Source organism: Glandiceps talaboti, chromosome 10, assembly GCF_964340395.1.
Source record: "Glandiceps talaboti chromosome 10, keGlaTala1.1, whole genome shotgun sequence".
NCBI lineage: Eukaryota > Metazoa > Hemichordata > Enteropneusta > Spengelidae > Glandiceps > Glandiceps talaboti.
Window position 1 is genome coordinate 13865248 of NC_135558.1, and position 26344 is coordinate 13891591.

A 26344-nucleotide genomic window follows, 5' to 3' on the forward strand; every position below is an offset into this window, starting at 1 on the left:
TTGCAGAGTGTTGAGCTAGCTAACCTGTGTTTTGGTTGAGCCATAAACTTAATTATGTTTTCTCTCCCCAGTGGCTAAGGTTTGCAGTTTTACAACTTCGCCTTGATTGGTCGAGCAATGTGTTACTTTTGTTTTGCAGTGTTTTTTTTTAAGAACCATGCTATAATTGGTCAAGTAATGACTTTTGTTTATGTTTGCAGTATTTTAGATTTTTTTTCTTTTTTTGCAGTGTGATTTGGTCAAGATATGAGTGACTTTTGTTTGTAGTCTTTCCAACCATACCTATAACCTTTAACCTTTCTAGTACTAGCTTGTATTGGCAGTTCTCTGAGACAGGGCCCATGATTGGTCACGCAATGACTTTTACGTGAAGCATTTTAGACTAATGTCATATGATCGGTTAAACCATGCCTTTTGTTTGCAGAGTTTTGAAATCAATCCTGTCATTGGTCAAGCCACAATTTTTTTTGTAGTGTTTTGGAACGAGTTGCACGATTCCTCAAGTGCGCAGTGATTGGACAGGTCATAATATTTAACAATAAAATATCCAAGTCATTGTGGTTAATACATGGGCCAAAATTATAATAAATAAACAAATTTAAAAAAAAATATTAATATATTCTTAAAATAGATACTGGAAACCCCTGGGCTAGAGTACAGTCCTTGGAGTTTACACTAAAACATCCATTGAATAATTGAGTCTGTGTGTGAAGATTAGATGCCTTCAAGACTTGAATAATTTCAATGCTCAATGTTGACTGTTCAAAGCTTTGTTGCTTGCTAAGCTAACCTGGTTTGCCGGTAATGAATACACTGAAAGTTTAAAGGGCCATGTTTCAATCCCAAGTCATTGCATTAGTGTTATCGTATCAGTGGAGCCATGCATATTACATGGAATCATATTTTTTTGTTCTGGATCATCTTTATCTACAACTTTTTTCACACTTAGAGTTTAATCCTAATCTAATCTGAAGCAGGCCTTTAAGGCAGTGAATATAAAATCCAAGCTAAAGCCAATAAACACACTATGGCTGATCTCACAGACAAATTTCTACAGCTCTGTTGAGACGGTTATATACATGTGTATACCTTGCATTCTGAGTTGTCTCAGGTAATACTAATAGTACCGTTTTATTTTTCGTAAATAAAGCTCATCATACTATATGTTTCTGCACTTTCCTTTTCCTTCGTTTACAGAATATGATATAGAGTAGGAACACTAGGCCAATACAGAAACCATACAGTAGTACACACATACTCATATCCAAGCCATTCATTCCAAGACCGAAAAATCCAGTTTTCACTGGCCTATCTTTGACGGATTGCAGTCGTCCATTCACAAACACTTGTCTCTGTTCTCGTCGGGAGTTATAACTCATGTTCGGGTCAATAGCTAGGTTGTTGTCGTCGTCGTCTCGTATCTTGTCGATATATCGACTGAGTTGGTCCAATCTGATGTTATTCACGTGGTAATATTCTTTTAGAAATTTCAGTACTTGATCTTCTAGCCATTCCGTATCCGTGTATTCCTGGCAAGATGGGCATAACTGCTTGGGTGGGAACTGGACTTTGGGATGTTGCGGATCTTCCGACGCATCTCCGTGTAATCTATTGTTGGCTTTGTTGTGAGATCTCCACAGCCATAATACTGCTTCGTCGGGCGTTTTCACAGAGGCGCTGATAGTAGCGGCCATTTTGTCAAAATTGTCGGCGCATTCTCGACATCCAAAGAACTGTATAATGTAGCCTCTCATTGCAGGTAGCACCTCAAGTTTCTCTTCAAGAGTATCTAACATTTAAAGAAAAACATGATAATTATTATACACTTATTGCCTTTGATGTAGCCACTATTTCCCCTGACTGAAAGCCCGGGGGAAATCATCGTGTTAGTGCAATAAGGCCTATTATATTGTATAGCAGATACAATGTACAACCTTGTTGCACTGATGTGACAAAATAGTTGCTACATAAAGCATGTGGGATAATATGACGTCAACTAGTGCCCAAACTAGGCAAGGCAATAAGTTTTTTTCACACATCACATTCTCAGGCATACGTCCTTTCCAGAATCAAAGCAAATCACCTGTGCTATTGAAAGAGTGCCCTAGGGAAAAGAGAAAATGACTAATGCCCACTGTATGCAAATTGAGGTCATTATGGGTCACTAGCTCATATCACCTGACATGGTCTAAGCCAATCACTGAAGGCTGTAAGAAAATGATGTGTTATATTAACAAGAATTGCATCATGTAGTCAAAGTGATGTGAACCTAGAAAAAAGTCAAAGATTAGACCTTGCACGCCACACTTGTCTAATCTCTGCTAAGGTGCTGCGATCACACACACGGACATCTACTGTCTGCAATCATACAGCTGGGTTGACTGAAGCAAGTGCACGATCGAGGTTCAAATCTTGCTCAGCGGTTTTAACCATTCACAAACAAATGGCAGTGACAATAAGCTTGAACCTGCAATCTACAGATTCAAAGCCTGATCATTCAACCATCATGACTCCATAAATGGCAGCAGCTCTGCTACAACCAGTATGCAGATTAAAATCTGACCACTCAAACCGAAACTCCACATCTTGGTATATACATTATACTTACAATATTTCTTAGTAGTAGCAGCTCTGACAGTAAGTGTATGAAATAACGTCCACAGTCCACAAGGATAGCCTCGGTATATCTTACTACTGCCTTTACATCCAACCCACTTTAATCTAGTTGGTAAGTATGTATCTGGTGCCTGTAAGGGAAGTAACAGCAAAGTCCGAGATAGAAATTTGATTTCTCCTTGAAAATATATGATGAAGGAGTAAAATCGAGGTGTAAAAACTGGTTGGTTGGTTGGTTGGTTGGTTGGCAGAGCTATAGAAAAGTTGGTCCAGAACAAAAGAATAGTCCTATGTAATCCTTATTAAGATAACACTAATGTGATGACCAGGGATTGAAACATAAGCCTTTAAATTATATGATTCAATGTTATGATCTAGAGTTCCTAGTCTGTAAGATATGACATGTTGTTCCTGGGGTTGGTGGATGCATGAGGGCGCCCTGTCACATGGCATACCTTACAGACGATAGCGCTCCATGTAGTACAAAACCTAGTCTATCTTCACAGTAGAGCCATAAGGATTAGATAGCTTGATGATTTTTTTTGGTTTCTAGAACTCTGCCAGATAATGATTTTCTCACCTAAGTTTTAATCCTAATTTGACATGTGACTTTTTAAAGGCAAAGATAGTCTGACTGCAGTACTCAGAGTAAACCAGTCTGACAACTATCCGTGCCATAGACAGCAGTGATACCAGTTATACATTTTTTACATGAAGCTCATAACATGGAAGGGCATTTTACACATTCGTGTCCCAGACCGGATGGTGGAGTTATCAAACCCTGATTAGAAGCAAAATGTATGAAATACCATGAAAAGCCTAATGTATAGTAACAGTATGGTTTGCGCTCGTTCAAACTATTGAAGTGTACACATACTTACAACTACACGTCTGTTGCTTGTATTATTTTGAAGGTAACATATGGAAAGTATTTGTCCAACTATATATATCTCCAGTGCTAGTCATTGTGTTAGCTAACTAAGTGAATTGTTATGCAGTGATCAATTATTACATATCGATCGTCGCCTGTCCCTTTTCAAACTCTGATGCTAACATTTTATTTTTTCCTTTCCATAAGGAAGATAATGAAAACTAAAATTATATCACAACCTGAGATATAGACTCAACTGCTGTCTTTTACCCCCAAGATTATTTTAGGTGCCATCTGCCATCAAAGCATCTTTAAAATGTTTATTGGGACAGCTAGGGGACAGCGCTATCACATATTATACCATGCACAAACTAAGTTGAACAAAAAATATGGATTTTATACCCTGGTCATTCTATGTCACCATTACTAGTTATGCTGTGTTCAAAATATGAGTCAAAATGTTCACATTACCATTACTTTCACAAACCTTTCTTTTTATATTACTGGTGATGGTATAATTATGTTATTCTTGAATATTTTTCTTCATTCAGCTGGAAAATACTTGTGAACTAAGGGTTTTGTCACTATCAGTCGCTAGACTTAGTGACAAAGACCCCTTAGGTCACTCTTATTTTGCTTGGCTGAACAGAGAAAAATATTGGGAAATAACATCTAAGTATGAGAGACATCACCCACTGTTATTTGAGTATAATACCAGTAGGAATAGTTTTATGAACGTCAAGCGATTCTTATGTGCCATGTTCATATTAGAATTTCAAGTAAATTCAGGTGTACAAGTCTTCATAAGAGACACATAGACAACAAACTGAGATGGGAGAATAACACTGATATGATTTTACGTAAAGGTCAGCAGCGTTTATTTTTCTTAAGGAAGCTCAATTTCTTCAAAGTTGATAAAACGATGTTAAATCTTTTTTACAGATCATTTATTGAGAGTATTTTAAGTTTTTCACTAATCTGTTGGTTTGGTAATCTGAGTGTTTAAAACAAAAACAAGCTTGGTAGAATAGTTAATATCTGCAGTAAAATTATTGGTGTTCAACAAACTAGCCTTAGCACACTGTACAGGAAACAAGTCCTGAACAAAGCCAATTCCATACTGAGGAATAGTCAGCACCCCCTTTACCAAGAGTTTGACATTTTACCATCAGGACGGCGCTTTAGGGTTCCAAGGACTAGAACAAACAGAACAAAATATTCATTTATTCCAACAGCCATATCTTTTCTTAATCAAGTCAGGAATGCATAGCAGCCCATTGTTTCAATGTTTTAATGTTACTGTACCTTATTTTTAGCCGTATTTATTGTATTTATTTTAATGTATCCTGTCACAGTATTTTAATATTTTGTGTATAGTTTTTTTATACGTTTAACTGTCGCGCAAAGAATTGCCCATACTGGGATAATAAAGATCTATTGTATTGTATTGTAAACATCCCCCTTCACTTCTCTATGATTTAATAGCATCATGACTTACGACTTCAAAGAAACTGGTACTGTAGCAAGAAATACTCCTATAACCTAGAAAGTAGCTATTGGTGTGCAAGAAATGGCTTGGTTTTGATACAAGAAAGCTTGTACACGATTATATGGGGTTAGACACTTGAATGGAGTTTCTATGTATTAATGTTTTTTTAAGTTATTCAGTAATATATTGATATGTTTCGACAAATATGGCTACCATTCAATAATAAGTGAGCACCTACACATTAATGCTTGTGTATATTTCTTGTGTTTTATATCATCTGTAAACATGATTTTAAAAAAACTGGCAACAAGTAAATATTACTGAAGAATGGATGTGAAACAAGTTTTAATTTGGTTTTTCTTGGCAATTGTGTGAAATTTATGAGATGTGAAATCATGAAATGACTCTCCAAAACCCAAGTTACGAAAATGCCCCCTTCCCCATCTGATTAAATTTGCTGTGGTGAATACAATTCTTTATTTACCTCTCTTTTTTTCATTTATTGTTGTCTATTTTCGATTTTGGGAAGAAGGCGGTCACTCTCAGAACAAAACAAATGACAACAAACGAATGAAATAGAGGTAACTAAAGGAACAAAGCTGTATTCACCACATCAGATTTTAATCAGATTGCCCACGAGCCCCTGCATCCTTAGTAGATATGAATTTTAAAACATCCAAAGAAATATTTCGACAACTGGAGCGTATATTGTAAATGATGTATCTCATATAACACAGCCAAAATTTTAACAAGTATACTATAATTTACCTAAATGTTATTTCTTAAACTGAAATAGAAATGCAATGTTTTTAGGTTTTGTAATTTGAAGAGAAATATTTCTACAGCTGGCATGTATATTGTAAACAACATATCTTCATCATGCAATCAAAATTTTAACTAAATGTATTATAATTCACATCAATATTATTTCTAAAATTGAAAAAGAAATATATTTTTTTAGGTCTTAACATTTAAGAGAAATATTTCTACAGCTGGCATGTATATTGTAAACAACATATCTTCATCATGCAATCAAAATTTTAACTAAATGTATTATAATTCACATCAATATTATTTCTAAAATTGAAACAGAAATATATTTTTTTAAGGTCTTAACATTTAAGAGAAATATTTCTACAGCTGGCATGTATTAATGTGAATAAATATCTTACCTAGTACAAGCAAAATTAGGACTAAGTATATCATAATTTACATAAATTTCATTTCTAAAATTCTAACAGCAATGGAATTTTTTTATTTTAAAATTTGAAGAGAAATATTTCTACAGCTGGCATATATTAATGTGAATAAATATCTTAGTACAAACAAAATTAAAACTAGGTATGTTATAATTCACATCAATTTATTCTAAAATTCGGCCAGAAATGGATTTTTGTTGCTCTAATGTACACAGTGTCAACGTGTGTCTTTTGAGAGTCAGATATCCTGTTAATTGATCTCAAAAACATGTTAGTGGTGTAACAATAACTTGTAAATCAATTGAGGGCAACAGATGTGATTTATGTCAATATGTAAACTGTGTAATGAACAACAAACTACATTCATATGTAAATTACTACCATCATATATGGGTTACTTTTCTAAAAAAGTGGACAAAATGGACTGCTGTTTATTTTTTTTACATTTTTTTTCAATTGATTGCCGTACCAGTAAATTTCACTCTTGCAAGCCTATTTCTAGCATAGTGTACTCATATTTCTGTTGTATGCAAAAAATGTAACTTTACACTATTAAAAAAAAGATAAATTTTCACTTATTCTCTGTAGCATTGTGTGTGTTTGTGTGTATATATCTTTGCATGACTGAAAATCACTGGGAGCAATTTTCAGCACAAAAAAAAATTTAAAAAAAAACAACCCCCCAAAAATAATTTCACCATTGTAGCCATTAAAATCATCAAGTACACTGTATTCATATCGGCAGAAGCCTGTTTCTACTGCACTGTAAAAGAATAGCACTGCTTATCACTTTTCAATGTAATTGGGTAAAGGATCCTGCTGTGTGTACAGGTATGGTTTTTGTTATGGTTAGTCTGGTGTCTATCTTTATGTAAAAAAACATATCATGTCCCCCATGAGTAAAACACCAAGATAACCCAAATTACACTGTAAATAGCTAGTTTTAGATGGTTTGTACCATATTTATTTTTATTACATATGTACCTGAGATTACTTGCATTGGTGCACACACTTACTAGTAGTACTAGTAGTATGGCAGTGCAGTACCAAAAATGCATATACCTGTATGCAAATGATATGTAAATGAGAATGTGATCATTCGTCCGTTCTACACAAAAACGGATGATAGCATAGCATCATTTTTACAAATGTGTAATAATATGTAATAATAACAGAACCCCATGCCACGTGGTGAGTTCCAGTGTGGGAAACTCAGGTGTATTTGCACTTGTGTTTGCAGTGTTTTCTGCTGCACTTTCACTCACTACACTCATGAAAGTACTGCTACAGAAAACACTGCAAGCAATAATGTCAAAAACCCTGAGTACACCACACTTGCACTTATGTAATGGGTTCTGTCTTGTTATCTGTAGTAGAACTTAAAGAACACAGACAGCTGGAATTTCCACTACCTGTAGCTTTATGAAGAAATTGTAGATTCAACACGTCTTCACTTTTATAGCATTCAAACCATTCTAAATATTGAAATATTTCCAATTCTTTTTTTTAAAGTTGTTACTTTTCTGATTGAAATATGTCATAATTTTACCTTTTCGGGGTCATATCTTTCGTTGACAAATTCCAACCAATCATCAGAGGTAATTTTATAATCACCATTATCTTCCACCCAATAGTTTAACTCTTCTAAATAACTCATTATCTGTGGTCTACCTGGAAAAAACTGAACCCGATACAACTACGATTAAAGCAAATTCCTGTGTACAATAATTATACACATATTGTTATTTTGAAGGGGCACAAGCTGAGTTTACACATGTGTTGGCGTGGTTTATGTAGCATATTTTGTAAGGTACCCACAGTATTGTACTTACTGGAGCACTTGCAATTAACTGAACTCAAACCTGGTATCCCGGTATAATTCAATAAACGATCCAACAATGTAATTTATCATAAGTATAAAAAATGTTCAAGAAATCCCTACAGTAACTATACAACTAACTGTTTTAACAATGTCAGAAGACAATCCTAATGTTATAGAAGGCAGGCATCGACATGAAAATCATCTACTCAAGGTTATAATGTAAGCATTTTCATAGGAAATCATTGTATCTAACAAAACAGTTTCAAAACACGAACCATACTGCAGCTAGTGCAGCTTCAACTGCTGTATTCAAGTATTCAGACTTACTTTTGCTAAAACATCTACAAATTTTTTGAGAGCTTCCAACCTATCACCCTCTATAACATCATGTAGTGGTATCTCATGCCGGAATGAGTAATGGAGTGTACTTTCTAAGTCTTGCATATACACTGGTAAACTGAAAAAAAAGAAGAAGTTATAAAGTGAATCATTTAGTAGTGTACAAAATTAAAGTGTAGTATCGAAATGAATTTTAGTTTCAAACACAAACTTGAAAATTGCACCTTTGTGTGTTTAAAACAAAAGTTCAATTCGTTACTATGATTTACCATTGATAACAGATGAATTTCCATTTGAAGAAAGTTACAGTGTGTTTTTGGACAGGTTTTGAAACCCTGCTAAGAAGGGTAAATCTGATAAAATGTGACTGGATTTCAAACCTTGTAAGTTAAGCAGAGTTTTGGCAGGGAAGCTTAAACATGTACAATACCTAAAGAATTGAACTAGAATAGATTTTATCTACTCACTGCCCTTAAATAACAACAATACAGCTTAAAGAAGCAAGAACAAGAATTCGCCGACTTGGAATCTGCAGGTTGCAGGTTCAAGCCTTGCTGCTGGCATTCATTTCTGAATAGCTAAAGTCCTTGGGTGAGATTTCAACCATGGTTGTGTCTCAGTCAACCCAGTTGAATAAATGAGGACCTGGTAGGATAGAGTTTGCAATGCGAATACTTTAATCCTATGTGCCTATGGAGACTGAAATAGACTGTATGCTCCTCAGAGAGTTGAGGAGGTAAATGGTCATTGTACCACTATAGGTCTGTGCCAGGGGTAAAAGTAGTGTTGTGTAGAGCACTATGAATACAACATCCATTGCAGAAAGCGCTTTATAAATACTACAGAACTTGCGATGGTCAAGAAAAATAGTGAAATACTTTATAAACCAACAAAAAAATTGTTCAAAAAGTGTGTAAAAACCTGAAAGATGTGCATGTGCTTTATAAAAACAAATGCATGTATTTGCTTATTTTCATCAAGGATTGGTTTGCTTTAGAATATATTCTATCTCATTTGTATAGCCAGCAGTAAAAATACCGGTTTTATTTATGACTGTACATCAACGTACACAGTGGTACATATGTAATAAATAACATTATTAATATTTTAATTAAAAGAATATATCATTTCACAGTACAGAATATATCTATATTTTATATTTACATTTAAAAAAAAGGTAAAAGTTGATGGTACCTTGGATTTAAGAATTAATTTACACAAAGTCAATATGTTTAGTGTTTATTAAAAATGGTGTATACGTACTATGTTACAGTGAACTGGGTCGTTTTTTTATTTGAATTATCTTGTTCATCTTGTCCTTTATCCTGTGGTTGATTTGGTACTAAATCAGGCATCATTTCATTCTGATCTTGTTGCTGTTGACCTGTATCTTGCTGCTCCTGCGGCAGCCCACCATTTTCTCCATGTAAAAACTTTCTTAGCATGTTGTCATTGTCTCCATTTTGTACAGCTTGTTCACCGTTATTAATACCTTGGACTCCTAGGTTTATCTCCCCTCCTCCCTGATCAGGTCCTGGTATGTTAAATGATTTTGCTGGTAATCCAATACTCAGGATGGAAATACGATAACTTTCCCTGGTTCCATCAACACTGAAATAAACAAACATCAGCGATACTGTACTTTAGTAGATGAACCCAATCTGATAATCTGGTGTTGTGAATACAGCCATTAGGCCTTTCCAAACTTTGCCATGGTGGTGCTCTACTTCCTGTCTGTGTGTACCTTGGGGGTATACATGGTACATGTATAGATGACTCAGTTCATCATAGAGCACTGCTGCTTTCCTTGATGTCTGACCAATGTGAAAAACATCCCTGATTTACACCTCGACAGAATACCAAGGGACAAAGCTCTTAAGAAACGTTACTATGTGGGATGATACCCCCAATTTGAGCGAGGGCGTGTATTCTCAATTTCCTGTTTGCAGTCTGGAATGGCCTATTTCTTTATTTTAAATATCTATATCCTTCATTTATTGTTGGTTGTTTTTCGTCATCTTGATGTCACTGATTTTTAAAAATAAACAATACATTACACCAAGCACGAGCCAAGTTGAACAAAAAATATGGAGTATATACTCTGGTCATTCTATGTCATGACAATGTGCCTCTTCACAACAATGCGTGTTTACGTCACTGGTTCTACTGTGTAAATATGAGTCAAAATGTTCAAAATTGCTATTACTTTCCCCGATTATTCTTTGATATTACTGGCACTGGTATAATTATGTTATTCTCCAATGTTTTTCTTTATTCAGCCGGAAAATACTTGTGACCTAAGGGTTGTCAACTCGTGGTAACAGAGGCCCCTTAGGCCACTCGTATTTTCCACGGCTGAACGAAGAAAAATATTGGGGAATAACATCTCATTATATGTATATGAGCAAACAAAATACTGGATATCAAATTAATTAAAGTCTGAAGCCAAGCTTAGGTGTTTAACGACATATTTCTAGGACATAAATACTGCTTGGTTTACTTACATTAGTCTTTTGTATGTGTTATCTGGATGCATCACATAGAGTGACGGATATGTATCGACACTAAATTGTGACGTCAGCTTCTCATACTGCGCTTCATTACTAACTCGCCTGACTAGTATTTCATCATAATTTTGTACATCAAGCATTACCTGTTGAAATAACAGAAATTAGTGGAAAATTACTGGAAAAGGGTTCTTCATTAATTGTAGCATGCACCCTAGAAATGAAGTTATTAAACATCTGGTGATCTTTTGTTCAAGAAAAAGCCAACCAATTCTCAGTTAAAATCAATATCAACCAGGTGTAAACTGAGTATTTTCTGTAACGAAAAACACAAGCCAATCAAATGTTTTTCCTCTACCCTTTGTTATCATTAACGTATGTACTGAATTATATAAATTTGAAGCATACATTGTGAAGGTATAGGACATGTGTTTTGTCACTGTAAATGTAAATGCCAAGTCATATGAAATTTGAAGCATGCATTAAGATATTGCCTACTTACCCAAAATAAACAATTATGCAAATGACTAATTAATATTCAAAACTACATGAACTATCCAGTTGAAAATACCATGTACTCATGTTCTCCTTTCCGTTTACTTTAAACAAGGTAACATTCTCAAAAGGTTGCATCATAAATGTTGGAGATCACTCCTCTTATTTGACTATAACAGCATAAAATTCATTTGAATGTCACTCCAAGAAATAAACTCATTTTGATAAACTTTGAGTTTTGGAGCATCATAGCATGATTTTACCACATTCGCTTACATTACATACAATATCAGAGAATACTAGTATTCAACACTCCTAAGTACTTATTACTTAAATATGAGGCAATGTGACCTACAACAACAATTCCTAAATGTGGCAAAACTTCAATTTGGTGTTTCTCTGAAATCCGGTGTATAAATGTAGGTGATATCAAAATCCTGAAATGACACTCCATAACCAAAGCTCATGAAAATGCCTTTATTTCCTGGAGTGGTGTTCCCATTTAAGAAGATCTTGTTTATATTTATTCATTCAAGATTTACCTCTCTTCCTATGTATGATGTTGAATCTTCAAATATTAAAAATAAAACTTTTGTAGTGGGTTGATTTCCACTTGTAAATACACTATGAATCCATTCAAGGCTGTGAACAGAAAACAACAATAGAGAGAATTGTAAAATATAAAACAGCTATTGTATCACACAAATTTAGGAGCCGTGACTATACCAGTTATCAATTGCTGGAGGGTTGGAAAACATTCAAAATTTAAAATGCAACGGAGAGAATCTGATAATCCTTAAGTATTGTTTGTGATATGATGTGAAATACAATGTCATCATTTCATCTTTCTATGCAATAACTGATTATGTACAAAAGTCATATTGATAATATAATTATAACACACACAAGCCAGGGTAAATGCATTCAAACAAAAAATATGGGTTCAATACCCTGGTTGTTATATATCACAACAACACTTAGGCAAGACCTCTTACTAGGTCACTTGTATTTTCGATGGTGAAACACAGGAAAATATTGGAGAATAATATGTACTGGGTAAGTATACATTATGTGTATGTGTGCGTACACAGACATGTTCACACATGAATTGAAAATTTTCAATACATTGTATATAGTAATCACACAAAAGATGCACCCATGGCTAGGAATTTGTGTTAGTCTGTGGAATTATACTCGGAGCATTATGATGTAAAACTAACATTGCTTTTGTGGAATTGTAAAATAGACATATGTGAGTGTGTAAAACTATATGCTTGTGTTTTTAAAGTGGCCATATGGATGAGGATTGAGTATTTATTTTGGATTTATAATTTATAAAACAAGTTTATCATGGCTTCCTATTTGGAAAATCAGTGTGAAACGACATAGACCAAGTCTGTTTTTGAAACCCAGCACATTGTAAAAAGTTTTGTTATTGTATGTACAATAACAACAATTTTACACATTTATTAATCTTTTGCAATAATATTGAGTTACAAACAAGGCCGCGTTGATTTTTCAAGTAGGAAGCCATGATAAAATTGCTTGAAAAATCCAAAATAAATACCCAATTCTTATCCATATGACCACTAAAAAAAATTAAATAGACACACAATGAAATAATACTTATTCCTATTTTGAAATTCTTGATATAGATTTTGATTAGAAAATAAAGTTATTCATTTCTTACCTTGGAATGGAGAAATCTGGCCATTGTGTTTTTTTAGCATTATATTGTTGTTCTATATAATTAACTATTCCATGTCTCATATCATCAATTACTCGCTTTCCTAAATTTAAAACAGATAGTTGAAGTCAAATGTTTGAATAGCTGCTAAGTATTTTAATTAAAACTTTGTACATGTATGTATTTCCGTTGCTTATTGTGGGGTGGGGTAGAGATGTTCTGTTCAAGGAGGTACAAATGGGACTTGGGCATATAATATGTCAACTCTTGACAGTGCAGTCAAAACAAGTAAGCCATCAATTTGATCAAACTGTTGTTTTTATATGTGGAACGGATGACCTTTAACCCCCAAGGTTCCTACAACTTTGGCACAAGCTGTGTAATATCGACAGCTGACCTCATGGTGAGGTTACTTGAGACACAGGGTCATTGGTCCATATTGGAGTCACACATTTGAATAAATAGCATGACCTGTCTCAGACTTTGATTGAAAATGGCTGTCGGGCAGACCGCTAGAAAAAGGAAGTCCTGAACAAAAGAATGGTCCTATCATGTAATCCTATCACAAATGCGTTATCAATGTGAGAACCTGGGATTGAATCATGGGCCTTTATGGTGGGACAATACAGGGCTTTGGATAATAAGTTTAAAACACAGACAGACTGACCATATGTGTATATTCTGTACTAGTTTTCATCGTATAAATGACTGCATTTTCCAACATGAAATATCTGAAGTATAGTGATTTCTAAAGACACAGCTTGGCTGTCATAACATGAATGAGGATTGGATATTTATTTTGGAAATTTAATTTATAAAACAATTTTATCATGGTTTCCTATTTGAAAATCAGTGTAGAACAACATATACCAAGTCTGTGTTTGTAACTCAATAAATTGCAAAAGATTGATAAATATGTAAAATGTTTGTAATTGTACATACAATTTTACAAATTTTTTAGCTTTTTACAATATAATGACTTATAAACACAGACTTGGTCAATGTTGTTTCACGGTTATTTTTCAAATAGGAAGCCATGATAAAATTGTTTTATAAATTAAAAAATCCATAATAAATACACAATTTTCATCCATATGGCCACTCTAAATATTAAAACAAATTTTATTCGTGGGATATTTCACAACTAAATGTGAATAAACCAACATAAGCAAATACAGGTACTGTGTGTGCAGTTGGAGATATCAACATGTAGGTTTGACCATTTAACATATACATGAGCATCAGCGAATGGACAAACAGACAGAAAGATTTGACCCAATGTAGCAGCATCCTTCAGGTTTCGCCTGAACCATGATATCATACGTTTATTTATGCATTGTTTATTATTAGTTAGACTTGAGAATAATCATTGGCTTTCGAATCTGGCAATTATACTAAACGACCATGATGCGTTATTCTACACACAAGTCTAGCTAGACATTTATGCACAACAGCACATGTAGTAGTTCACAACAGCACATGTCGGTTAAGTACATGTAATCCATCAGGCATTGACAGGCAGTTGTAATAGCCTACTTCATTCACACAATTGCTTATCTTTACGTCAATACCTTACTTTCGAACTCCACCTTTCAGTTTGAATGTACGTCATGTATGGACACACAATTACATCATCCGTTTATATTAATGCTCCAATTGCATAAAATAAATTTAAATATACCTCTGAGTGATAATTTAAAATTCAGCACAAAAAGTCATGCTAAAAAAATTGACTGATAAAATAATGCTAGATCTGAAAGCCAGCGACTAGTCTCTTATCAAATTATTAGTATAACTTTACATCAGTGAATCTTTACTTGCATTTTTGTGCAATTAAGCGCTGTTTAATTGTATTCTCTACTTTCATATCACCCATAACCCTTAGATTAATGTTTGAAATCAATCAAAACTCATAAGCATACACCTAACCTATCCACCATGCCATTAGAGACTTACCATAAAAATCATCTTCATTTTCTATCTCATCTACTGTTTAGATAAATTGCAAAAACAAAAATTTGAACAAAAAAAAATATGAGAGGAAAAAAAGTAAATAACAACAAACAGAAACTATGACTGCATCAGAATATTATGCATCATGCACATGCATGTACACAATAGCTCAAAATTAAATAACATTTTTTTTGCCACTGATGTGTTACTCTGATAGTTCTTGTACCCCACAGCTTTATCCTGCTTCCCATATCAAGTCATTATTAGGGTTTGAAAGCTGATTCAATAAGCAGCACCCCAAAACACCATTATCAGAATACCCTATAAGCTGATTGGTCACAGTGGGGAGTAATTATATACATCAGACTCAATATTCAAATTAAGTCATTATGTAAATGAACACGTGCAACTAGATGAACACAGGAGTTACACCGGTCAAAATCAAACAGGACATCACTTATCCAGCATTCCCTTCATTTATCATCAAAGATGCATTTACAAGTGTTGTAAGTGATATTCAGAAACAGTAACACAGATGGCAGATATCACCAGGTGTCCATATTGGAATTGTGCCTTGACCCCTTTACATGTATGCAATGCATGTAACCCTATACATGTATGCAATGCATGAAGAATGATGATTTACATGTAATTTACATCTAATTATGTAAATCCAAATTATGCATATATTTTCAAACCATACTAACAATTTGTTATGGGAAGCAAGGTATTAAGTAAGCTGTGGAATAAAAGAGTTACTGGAGTACGTAATACATCAGTGCAAAAAACAGGCTGGTTAAAAATAAAAGATACCTGCATCTTTTGAAACGGTAGTATTTGTGATTTTGACAGACGTACAGTTTCTACTGTTCTGTGTGTTGTTTGAGACATGTATTCGTGTATTTTTGTGTCTAATTTGTCTCAATATATTTGAGCATGTAGTAAGTGTACATCTCAACCGTAAAGAGGAATCTCACTCACACAAAATAAATGCTTTTTCTCAACCGCTGAGTTCTGGTGAATTATTTTATCCTATGTTAACTCAAAATGTTGGTGACTGAAGTATCAATAATTTTCTTAACGTTTTCATAGATATTTATATGCAGATATATGAGGCAAGACAAAGTTGATTGTCAAGTTACACATTCTAACATTCACATGCGCATGCTAAAATGAAAGTAAAGTGTGTGCCCTTCTGCTATAAAAATCTTTAAAATTAAATTTCGAGTATAGGATGTGTTTTTAAGATGACAGATATCAGACACACCTGCCAAGTACATGTACATCATGTTACTGCACTTATAGTTTTGTAAGTGGTCAACACAATTTTTATAAATCGAGTACAGAGTAGGTAGGTTTGTGAAACCCTCAAGGTGAAAATGCAAAGTGCATGTACATGTGTGTGTATTTCAGCAAGGATAAAAATGTGCCACCAATTTCTAATTTTTCAGGATGGAATGGGAATATTAGTCTCCTGGATCAGGTGACATTACTGCTGCCCTAAACTGTATAGGCCCTCATGCACAACCAATCTTAATACTGAGATAAAAGTTGAAAGTACGTGAAACAGGGCGGTATCGCATCATCATATTGATATGGTTACATATATATGAATTTAGGTTACATTGTATAACACACAGGCAATTCTTTAAAAGAGTCATTAAGAGTATGATTGATTTGCAAATCCTTATTAAACTGACTAAATCCCTACTTACATAAGTACTTGATTCACTGTGTGTTATAACCTTGTAGTACTTTGCCATATTCCGGTTGTCACGGAGATGAAACATTTCATGATTTGGTCACTAGTATAGGTGCACTGTTTGTAAACCATGGGGGGAGGGGGTCCCAAGTGGAGGTCCAGAAGTGTTCAGTATTGTAGTGTAAAGAGACCAAACATGCTCTTGCTGTTCCTTTTATTAGTGACTACCAGTTATTAAAACTTGCCTAACCACACCTGTATTGCACATTCAAGAACACAGAGTTCTTTACACACATTTTGTTCATGGTGTTGTGTATGACCAAATTTTAGCCCTCACTTTGCCCTACTACTGTGATCCTTACTGAAGTGGCGTGAACTTTGGTAACCAGAATACAGCATAGTAATTCAAGATCTACCAGGTTGAAGAACAATTTTGTTCACGAACATGGTTATAAATCATATCGTGATTAAAATCAAACTCTAGAAGTGAAAAAAAAGTATTCCTACCTTTATAAAATTCTCCCATACCACTACTTGTTGATGCATTGTAAAACTGCCAAAGAAAAGAAAACAGGCACATGTTAAACTATACAGATTGTTATAAAAGTATTTATAATCTCAGAGGCTAGCTAACATCTCACTACCCTTGTCACGGGAGTACACTGAACACTGCATCATAACATTACTTATCGGTTCCTGTGATACCACAGATATAAATTGCCATCCCTGGATGCACCATATTCAAGTATACATGTAATATACAACACTTTATATACCAGTATATGCGTGTACATGTCATTCCCACAATTCATTACTATTGATAGACTTGTTGCCGGTTCCAAGATGCATTGCATGTCTCTCCATACAATACCATGTATTGTGTATGTAATGAGGTGCTACCCAGGGCAATGGTTGTCACCTGACTGTACCCTGGGTTCACCTATAAAATCCCTCTCTATCATTGATTGTGTTTAGTCTTTGTTATATGAAATCACTCATAATCAAAGAGGTTAACATGTCTTTCCATCATTTCCTGATGAAAATGTTATTTCAAATGTAATAAAGACAAAACAAGACTAAATGTAACAACATAAGCGACGTCCTCTCGCACAATGCATCTTGGAACCGGAAAATTGACTATTGTCAGATCCTCTCAGCCAATGAGAATGAGACGACAATTACTAGTTACCTGCATATGAATGCGATGCATATATATATGGACCAACAAAGGGTGTACTAAAGGTACTACCAGATTACACTAAGAGGACAAAATTTCAAATAAGTATTTTTATAGTTTAGGAAGACCAATAACAAAGAAAGGTGAAATCCTGAATAATTTCTACTGCTTCTTACTCAGGTGTACCTTTACTTAAAAAAGCTGTATTTGTAACAACATATAAATTTCTAAATTTGTGCTTCTCACCCTTAAAGCTGCACTCTACTCATCTGTCTGCTGTAACGAGAGCATACTTTTTTGACTAGACTATTTACTGAAATGGTTGAAATACAATTAATTAGACATTGTACATGATGTTAACTAGAGGTCTATTGTGTCTATAAGTAGAACAGTAACAGGTGATCAAGTTGAGGGCACTGATTTTAAAGTGTGGACCAAAAAACTCCAATTTTGATTGAATTTATTGTACATGTGCCACGGCAGAAGTTCGATGTTTAGTGTGAGTTGCACTTCTGTTATTATTTTCAACAGGTGGTGTTAAACTTAATTGTCTGTTAAATATAATATTAATGGCCGCAAATCACTTTTGGATGTTATCATTTATTTCTTTTCTGTATGTTTATTTCTTGTGGGGAATAAATTTCAATTCAATTCAATTCAATTCAAATCACTATATACCTATATCTTCTTCTTTATTACCAACTTATTAAATTTTACATTTGTAGACAAAATAAAATAATACATGTTTTGAGGTACATAAAAGGAGACCAGAAAAAATAGCTACTTGCTAATCAAGTCTGTCTCATTAGACATTGTACATAAAATTTAAAATTTATAAATAAATACATGACAAAGTATAAAGAGGGCAGTGAAAAAAAACCAACTAAATATCTATGAAAATATATACATTATACATCAACATGAGTTGCAGTATATTCATATCAGGTGAAGAGAATCTTTTAGTGAGTTACAAAAAAACATTTCTTGATGATTTGGACCTAACATCAAGAGGTAGGGTGTTCCAGTGTCCAATAAACATTTAATTTGTCACGTACCTAATCTAATAATTACATTATGAAGCACATGATTAGAAGTCGGACATTTATTCCAGGCCTACTTTACAGTCAAAAAAACTACGACAGACATGAGTGCTTATAATCTCTTTTCAAAAGCAAACAACATAGCATTATCATCACTTTAATGATAACATACACGTATCTCTTCTGTTGCAAAATTTTTTGTTTGTTTGTTAATAACGACGTACATGTAATTTGAAACATATGTTACAGCATTATTATTTATTTGAATCTTTTGTGTACTAGCATTTGCAATTTACTTGCTGTGAATGTTATCACCTGTATACATTTTAGATAACAAACAACACACAATAGAGACTAACAAATTCTCTAAAAAAAAAAATTCAATTTTTCAATTCAATATTAATCTTCATGAACATGTTTTAGCAAAGGCCTTACATGTTTTATTTATATTTCGTTTCCCTCCCACTAAAAGGGCATTTTTTGTGTGGTTATTTCCTACACGTCTTTTCTCACTGTATTTCAATATGAAAAACAAGATAGTATCATTTTTAATAACGATTAGAAATATAATTTTCAATTTTGATATTATTTGAAAAGGGTATTCACAGATACATGCTTTAGTTCAAATTTACTAAAGTCTTTCAGATTTTTGCAATCTTTTTCCATATTTAGCCTTAATTAAATTTTGTCAAAAGGTGATATTTTCTTCTTACGTAAATATTGCTTGTAAATGTAGGATGCAAATATCAAATACTCAGGAAACATCACAGATATATTTCTCAGTCCCTATGGAAACATCACAGCTATTTTTCTCAGTCTCCATGGAAACATCACAGCTGTCTCAGTCTCCATGGAAACATTACAGTGATGTCTCAGTCTCCATGGAAACATCACAGCTGTCTCAGTCTCCATGGAAACATCACAGCTGTCTCAGTCTCCATGGAAACATGACAGCTATGTCTCAGTCTCCACGGAAACAACACAACTATTTCTCTTACCTTAAAAGATGGATATCCTCCAATTCCATAGTCTCGACATGTCTTCAGGTTTATTTCTTCTGAACAATCTATTGCTCCTAGTTTTATAACATTATGCCAACCTTAAAAAAAAACCAATAAAACAAACCGCAATGACACTAATACTCCAAAGAAGAAATTATCCAGGTCATGGTTGCTATGACAATGGTGACAATTTTTTAATATCAAAATTCAATAATTATGACATTCTATAAGATTTTGCTCATTAATTTTTTGAATGTAGAGGAGTTCAAAACTGACCATAGTAAATGGACTTTGTAAGAAATGATTTTTTCCATCACATCATGACATGTACATGTTGACTGAAAATTCTTATGATTTGATTTTCCCTCCAAAGGACAAGTGTAACATTTTGTTACATTTATAGATTTGTTTATTTATAGATAAATAAACAGTAAATAAATAAATAAATAAATAAATAAATAAATAATAAATAACTTAAAATAACAAATAAGTAAATGAATGAATGAATGAATGAATGAATGGATGGATGGATGAATGAATGAATGAATGAATGAATGAATGAATGAATGAATGAATGAAAAATTAAATAAACTTCAAGAATGCACATTTTGTATCTATATGCTGCAGTACTTCATTGTTCAAAGTTGGATTACAACCAGTAACACTAAAGTAAAGTACTTTCTTTATGTGCTACACTCGTTTATAGCATTCATATCAAGTGTCAAAGTATACTATTTCAATTGGTTTATTTACAAGCTTATAGCATTGTGGCCTTTCTAATGTGGACAATTAGCAAATGAAACAGTATACTTTTACACTTGATATGGATGTTTTGAATGACTGGTACAGCTGTACATACAGAAAAACGCTTTACTTTGGTGTTATGGGTTGTAATACATGTAGTCTAGTTGGTGAATGTAGTAGTAGTAGTACATTCATGATCTGGTCTTTGAAGATACACCCACCCACCCGCGGCGCTAATAGCAACAATTTAATTAGTATATTTTGACGTGGCTTATTTCACTACCCTTTGTTATTTAGCCACATGTAACATCTGTGCATGCTAAATATCATTATTTGTCAATTATTTCTGACACTTGACCGGGTCGCAACCTCAAATGAGCTTTCACGCTGTTATCTTGAAAATATGCGGCAATGAACGGTTGGCTAGGCTGGGCACAGTTACGTTCGCCATATCTGCTAATTCTTATAGTCGGAAGTAGTTGTGTATTTTCACACGTCGTATAAGACGAATCACACTACGTGGGCGACGCATTGTGTGTCATTCGATTCCCGTTGCACGTAGCCACCCGGCTTATTGATTTCCGCAAACTTGACCTGAAACGGCTCGTAAAGTATCGAACCACAAAACAGGTGTTCGTTGTTTTGACTTGGCGGTATATCTACATTACATGATAAAGGATATATCCCAGAGACGAAACAGTCAGTACTTTGAACACGAAGATGTTAACACATACCTTTTATGTCTTGCGCTAACGCCTTCCAGTTCGGGGCAAAACGTACACAGTGTCCGCACCAGCTGGAATAAAATTCGATCATCCACGCATTTTTTGTATCAAAAATATTTTTCTCAATGTTATTACCATCTAGTAGAACTAAGCCGTCTGCCTCTTTGTAAAGTTTATGCTCTGATAAAGATAATTGGAATAAATGTAAAAGTATGAGATAGCGGAGACTAGCGATCAGCATGTTGTTGACGCTGACAGCCGCCATAACTGCCCTTTTAAGCTACTGAATATTGTTAATCATCGACTCCCTAGACCAGTAAAGCGAATAAACCGGGTACATTTTACATGGGAACACATTCACGAACACAATCACTAACATATATTAAAGGGCAACAATAACAACAACAACAACAACAACAACAACACAAAATGGGTTATGGAGTCATGATTGCATATCACATAAATTTCGCGTGATGAACCTTGTAGTCCAGCAGTGGTCCACCTCATGGAAGCACAGTACGAATATTAAAATAATTTTTTTCTCTCCAGATTTTTAACGTTATTTCTTTATTTTCTCTATATTCCAAATTTATCAGAGTTTACCAGCTTTGCATTAATTTGTAGATTGCTAATCCTTGCACAAACTCACGGACTATTTGCTCAGTTTAATACACATTATACGCAGTGAGTGGATCTACTGATCACGATTCGACTAACGGTGTACTGCCATGATTAGTCGGAACACACAGGGCCGGCACTCGGGTTTATTTTGTATGTTTACGAAAACAAACAAACAGACAGACAGACAGACAGACAGACAGACAGACAGACAGACAGACAGACAGACAGACAGACAGCAAATCATTATCAACTACAAGAATTACCGAATAATACCTATATATTTTCCTATATGTAAAATGGCCACAACATGTATAATATGGGTGGATTTAGATGAACTTTAATAGTGGAAAAAGATTTCATAATATATGTTTACCTATCATGTAGTGGTCATAGTTTATTTAATTATATCACATAACAGAATGTATAATGATGTATAATGATGCTTCTTATTATTTTAGGTAAAATACAAATTGGAGTAAGCTCTGAATATATATGCTACGAAGTTCGACACGTCTTAAAGAGGTCACTAGTAATGTTCATTTTAAATTCACGAGATCAAATCATAGGGTCTATGATCAAATCATGGATAAAGCTGAGAATCTGATTGAATTGTGTTTTAGATCAAATGAACATTATTATTTACTGTGAATGGAATACCCTGTGTTACGATCCAAAATATCGCATTTAGGAATTATGGGAATAAATTCTACATTTCGGCATTGTACATGTAGGCCATAGGTCAGAAATAGACTGGCGATTACGAATCTGGGCAAACATGATGTAATTGAAATTCACATGATTGGTTAGAGAAAAGTACATAATAACTTTTATGATGCCATGATCTTATGGTGTGATTTATGGTGTCTTATAGCTGCAATAATTGTAGCGTCTTGTTGCGGTTTTGTGGGTTTTTTCGTCTGTTTTGGTGACTTTTAAGTTTTTGTGTTTAACCCGCACCTAACGCGGTTAGGTGCGGGTTAAACACAAAAACTTAAAAAGTCACCAAAACAGACGAAAAAAACCACAAAACCGCAACAAGACGCTACAATTATTGCAGTTAGGTGCGGGTTAAACACAAAAACTTAAAAAGTCACCAAAACAGACGAAAAAACCCACAAAACCGCAACAAGACGCTACAATTATTGCAGCTAGGTGTCTTAGTACTGTAAGGCGCTTTGAGATGTTTTTACATGGAAAGCGTTTGTCTTTTTAAGAAATAAATATTATTATTATTATTATTATTATTATAGACACGGATAGACAGTCAGACACTCAAAATACAATTTTTGTTGTATTTAATAGCACAGACATGTAAACTCAGTTATTTGTCTGTATTACTCGTAATAGTATGCCATCAACGACAGCATATACATAAGAGGTCAAAGGTTACAGGGTTTGTTATCATACACAGCAGGGGATGAGCTGATCCTGGTCGCTGTTCCTTGTGTAGCGTGGCGTGGACATCATGGAAGAGCAGACAAACACAGGCGTTGACCCAGTAGCTGACAAAACGATACAGACATTATTTAGAACAGTAAGTAATATTATAAAATAATGCATGTGTACTGTAATCCGTTTTTTTAGTCCTCTCTCAAGAGTACGTTGCCAGGGTTTGTGTGCACACGTGAAATACTGTATAAGAACTAACGCCTCGTTTTATCACAGTGTTGTGGTGAATCATGGCTGAATGTACTTTATGTGTAATATTCTCATGGTCACAGGATCGATAGACAACGACTTTATGAAGGGTCGACTAGTACTACTGTTGCCATCACTTCCAGATGAGTGCCACACACAGAGTTTCAATATCGCTGGCAGAATCTAGTTTTCGACTGATTATAATTTTTATCAGGGCAGCGGTTCACTACACAAGAGGTTCATTTCGATTTGTTGTCGGCAATATTTCGTAGTTCACAGGCTCTTCGCGTGATTCAAGGATGGCCGTGGTCCGACTCCCAGACTGACAGATCAGCCGTTGTGGGCGTGGTCTGGTCTTATCCCTTTCCCCAGAGGTCAGCTCAGGCAGATAAGCCCAGACCGATGACGTCATTACAGTCCAGGGGGGTCCTTGTCTGTAAAATAACTCAGACCACTTCTGAGTGAATACAAAGTGTCGTGCCACGTCAGAACTGAAAGAGAAGAGCCATGCTGGAAAGGCCCTAGTCCTGCTTACAGACGGTGCACGAGTCTATATTACTGACTTGATAGGAGATAGGAGGGACAATTGTCAGAATCGAGTCCCGGATTACTCCGTATGCAAGCAGGACTAGAAAGGCCCCTCCCGTTTGATTAGCTCTAGCTCTGGGTGTATATGCTACAAGGTTCGACACGTCTTTGTATATTTTAAATGCTGTACATGTGCCAATCTCAAGTAGTCTGGATGCCAACTGCGGACGTTTTAATAATGGTAACGATAATGTACAGGAACTAGACTAAATCTCAAGCAACATACAGGATACAAGAAACAACACATTGTGAAATACCGGTGAAGTTTTCACTTGGAATGGATTGTCACAATTTTTGGTGGGAGTGATTTTTTTCCACTAAAATAAACTTCCTTGAAAAAACTTTTTATTCATAGATACCATGTATTCTAGTCCATGATGGGAGCATGCATTGGATAATGTAATTACTACCCCTCTCACAGATAGAGCAGGCTGCAGGGCAGAGCAAAATGATGTATCTTCCAGTCCATATGCATACCTTCCTAACTTAATGAAAATTATGTTCAGGCAATTTCTCTTTTCAGTTCCATAAAAATATTATATTTGACAGTATAACCTAATTTTCTGTTTCTGTTTTCCAGGGTCAGGAATTGATTGAAGCCGTTGGATGCAGTGTATTCATCATTGTTTCTGAAGATGGTCATTCTTCTCATTATATGGGAAGTGAAGACTACCTCAGAGAATTTTATACTAGTGGTTTGAAAGTGAAGTCACAGGATTTCTCTATAAATGAAATTGAAAACAATTATTCAAGACAGCACTGGGTGGTAGGAGGAGGAAGCCCACATATTCAGAGCATCCCATCTCAGAAGTACTTTGCAGTTAAAGATGAAAGTGTCTTTGATATCCCTGGAATGAATACTGTGGATACCGAAAACACACATGGATATTTCCATGCAAATGTTTACTCTAAGACTATCAAAGATCACGCTGGTGATGATCTTGTTACCATAACAACCAAAGGAAAATGTACAGTAGCATCTGAGCTGAAAGAAAGCAAGGATAAATCACATAACCTCAGTAACATGAGAAGTGTGATGGAGAGTGAAACCATAAAAATAGAGCAATGTATGAAAGTTGAACCATTTGAGGAGGAGTATTATGTTGCTATGGTAACCGGTCCTTTCAGTGATGAAGACTGCATGAACAACAGAACACATTTACCATTGAGATGGTCTCATAGCAACCAGTGCAGGGATGGAGAAGAACTAAGTGATGATGTAGAGAGAGCTAAAAGAGTTATCATGGATGACAGTAATGATGGGACAGAAGAGCAAAAAGACAAAGTTGAATTGAAGAGTGTGGTTGTCTCACTATCAGTGGGAAAGAAGAAAGAGAGGAAAAGAAAACGTCCAGATCTTGGTCAGAAAAATCGAACCTGTAAAAAAAAGAAACCAGATGGCGAAACAAGTGACGAAAAGCAACAGCAGAAGAACAGAGACATTAACATGATTAAGAAGGTAGATACACATAGACCTAAAGGGTGGACCAGAAAGCCAAGAGTACGGAAAGTAGAAAATGACGAAGATTTACAAAAACTGAAAGTACTTATAAGACGTATTATGGATGAAGCTGATGAAGGGAAACCATTCAAGTGTGAAAAATGTGGTATGGCCTTTGAGAAGATTAACAACCAAGAATTACATGTACTGACAGGTGTTTGTCAAAAACGTCAGTGCAGATTTTGTCGCATTGATTTCCTTATGAAAGACTGGCAGCAACATCTAATAGACAACCACGCACACCAGATACCCATCTATAACTGCGAAGTGTGTGAGAAGCATTTTCTACATCGTGCGAAATTCCGTCTTCATAAAGAAGAACACGGTGAGAAAAAGATCTACCAGTGTGACCTTTGCGGCAAGATTTTGAAGTGGGGAAAATCACTGAAGGCACATAAACGATTGCATGGAGAGAAAACCCTGAAATGCAAATTTTGTGATCGAACTTTCTTTAGGTTGTATTATTTAAAAAAACATGAAGAGACACACTCGCGTGGATTTGATTGTCAAACCTGTGGCAAAATTATGTCAAATTCAAACAGTTTACGCTGTCATATTGAGCGTTTTCATGCCAAAAGCAGATATACTTGTGAGGTTTGTGGAAGGAATTTTATAAGGTTATCAGAACT

The 26344-nt window shown here is 34.7% G+C and overlaps 1 protein-coding gene across 1 annotated transcript; it reads right to left on the minus strand.

Annotated features, from left to right (window-relative positions):
* Positions 1 to 697: 697 nt before the first annotated feature.
* Positions 698 to 21632, minus strand: LOC144440620 (sulfhydryl oxidase 2-like). Its single transcript, XM_078130005.1, has 11 exons — positions 21377 to 21632; positions 19896 to 19996; positions 17188 to 17233; positions 13029 to 13128; positions 11881 to 11980; positions 10841 to 10989; positions 9600 to 9947; positions 8325 to 8454; positions 7725 to 7856; positions 2609 to 2747; positions 698 to 1789 (listed from the first exon to the last, which is right to left on the minus strand). The coding sequence occupies exons 1-11, from the start codon at positions 21630 to 21632 to the stop codon at positions 1155 to 1157; spliced, it is 2136 nt and encodes a 711-aa protein (XP_077986131.1). The 3' UTR covers positions 698 to 1154.
* Positions 21633 to 26344: the final 4712 nt, after the last annotated feature.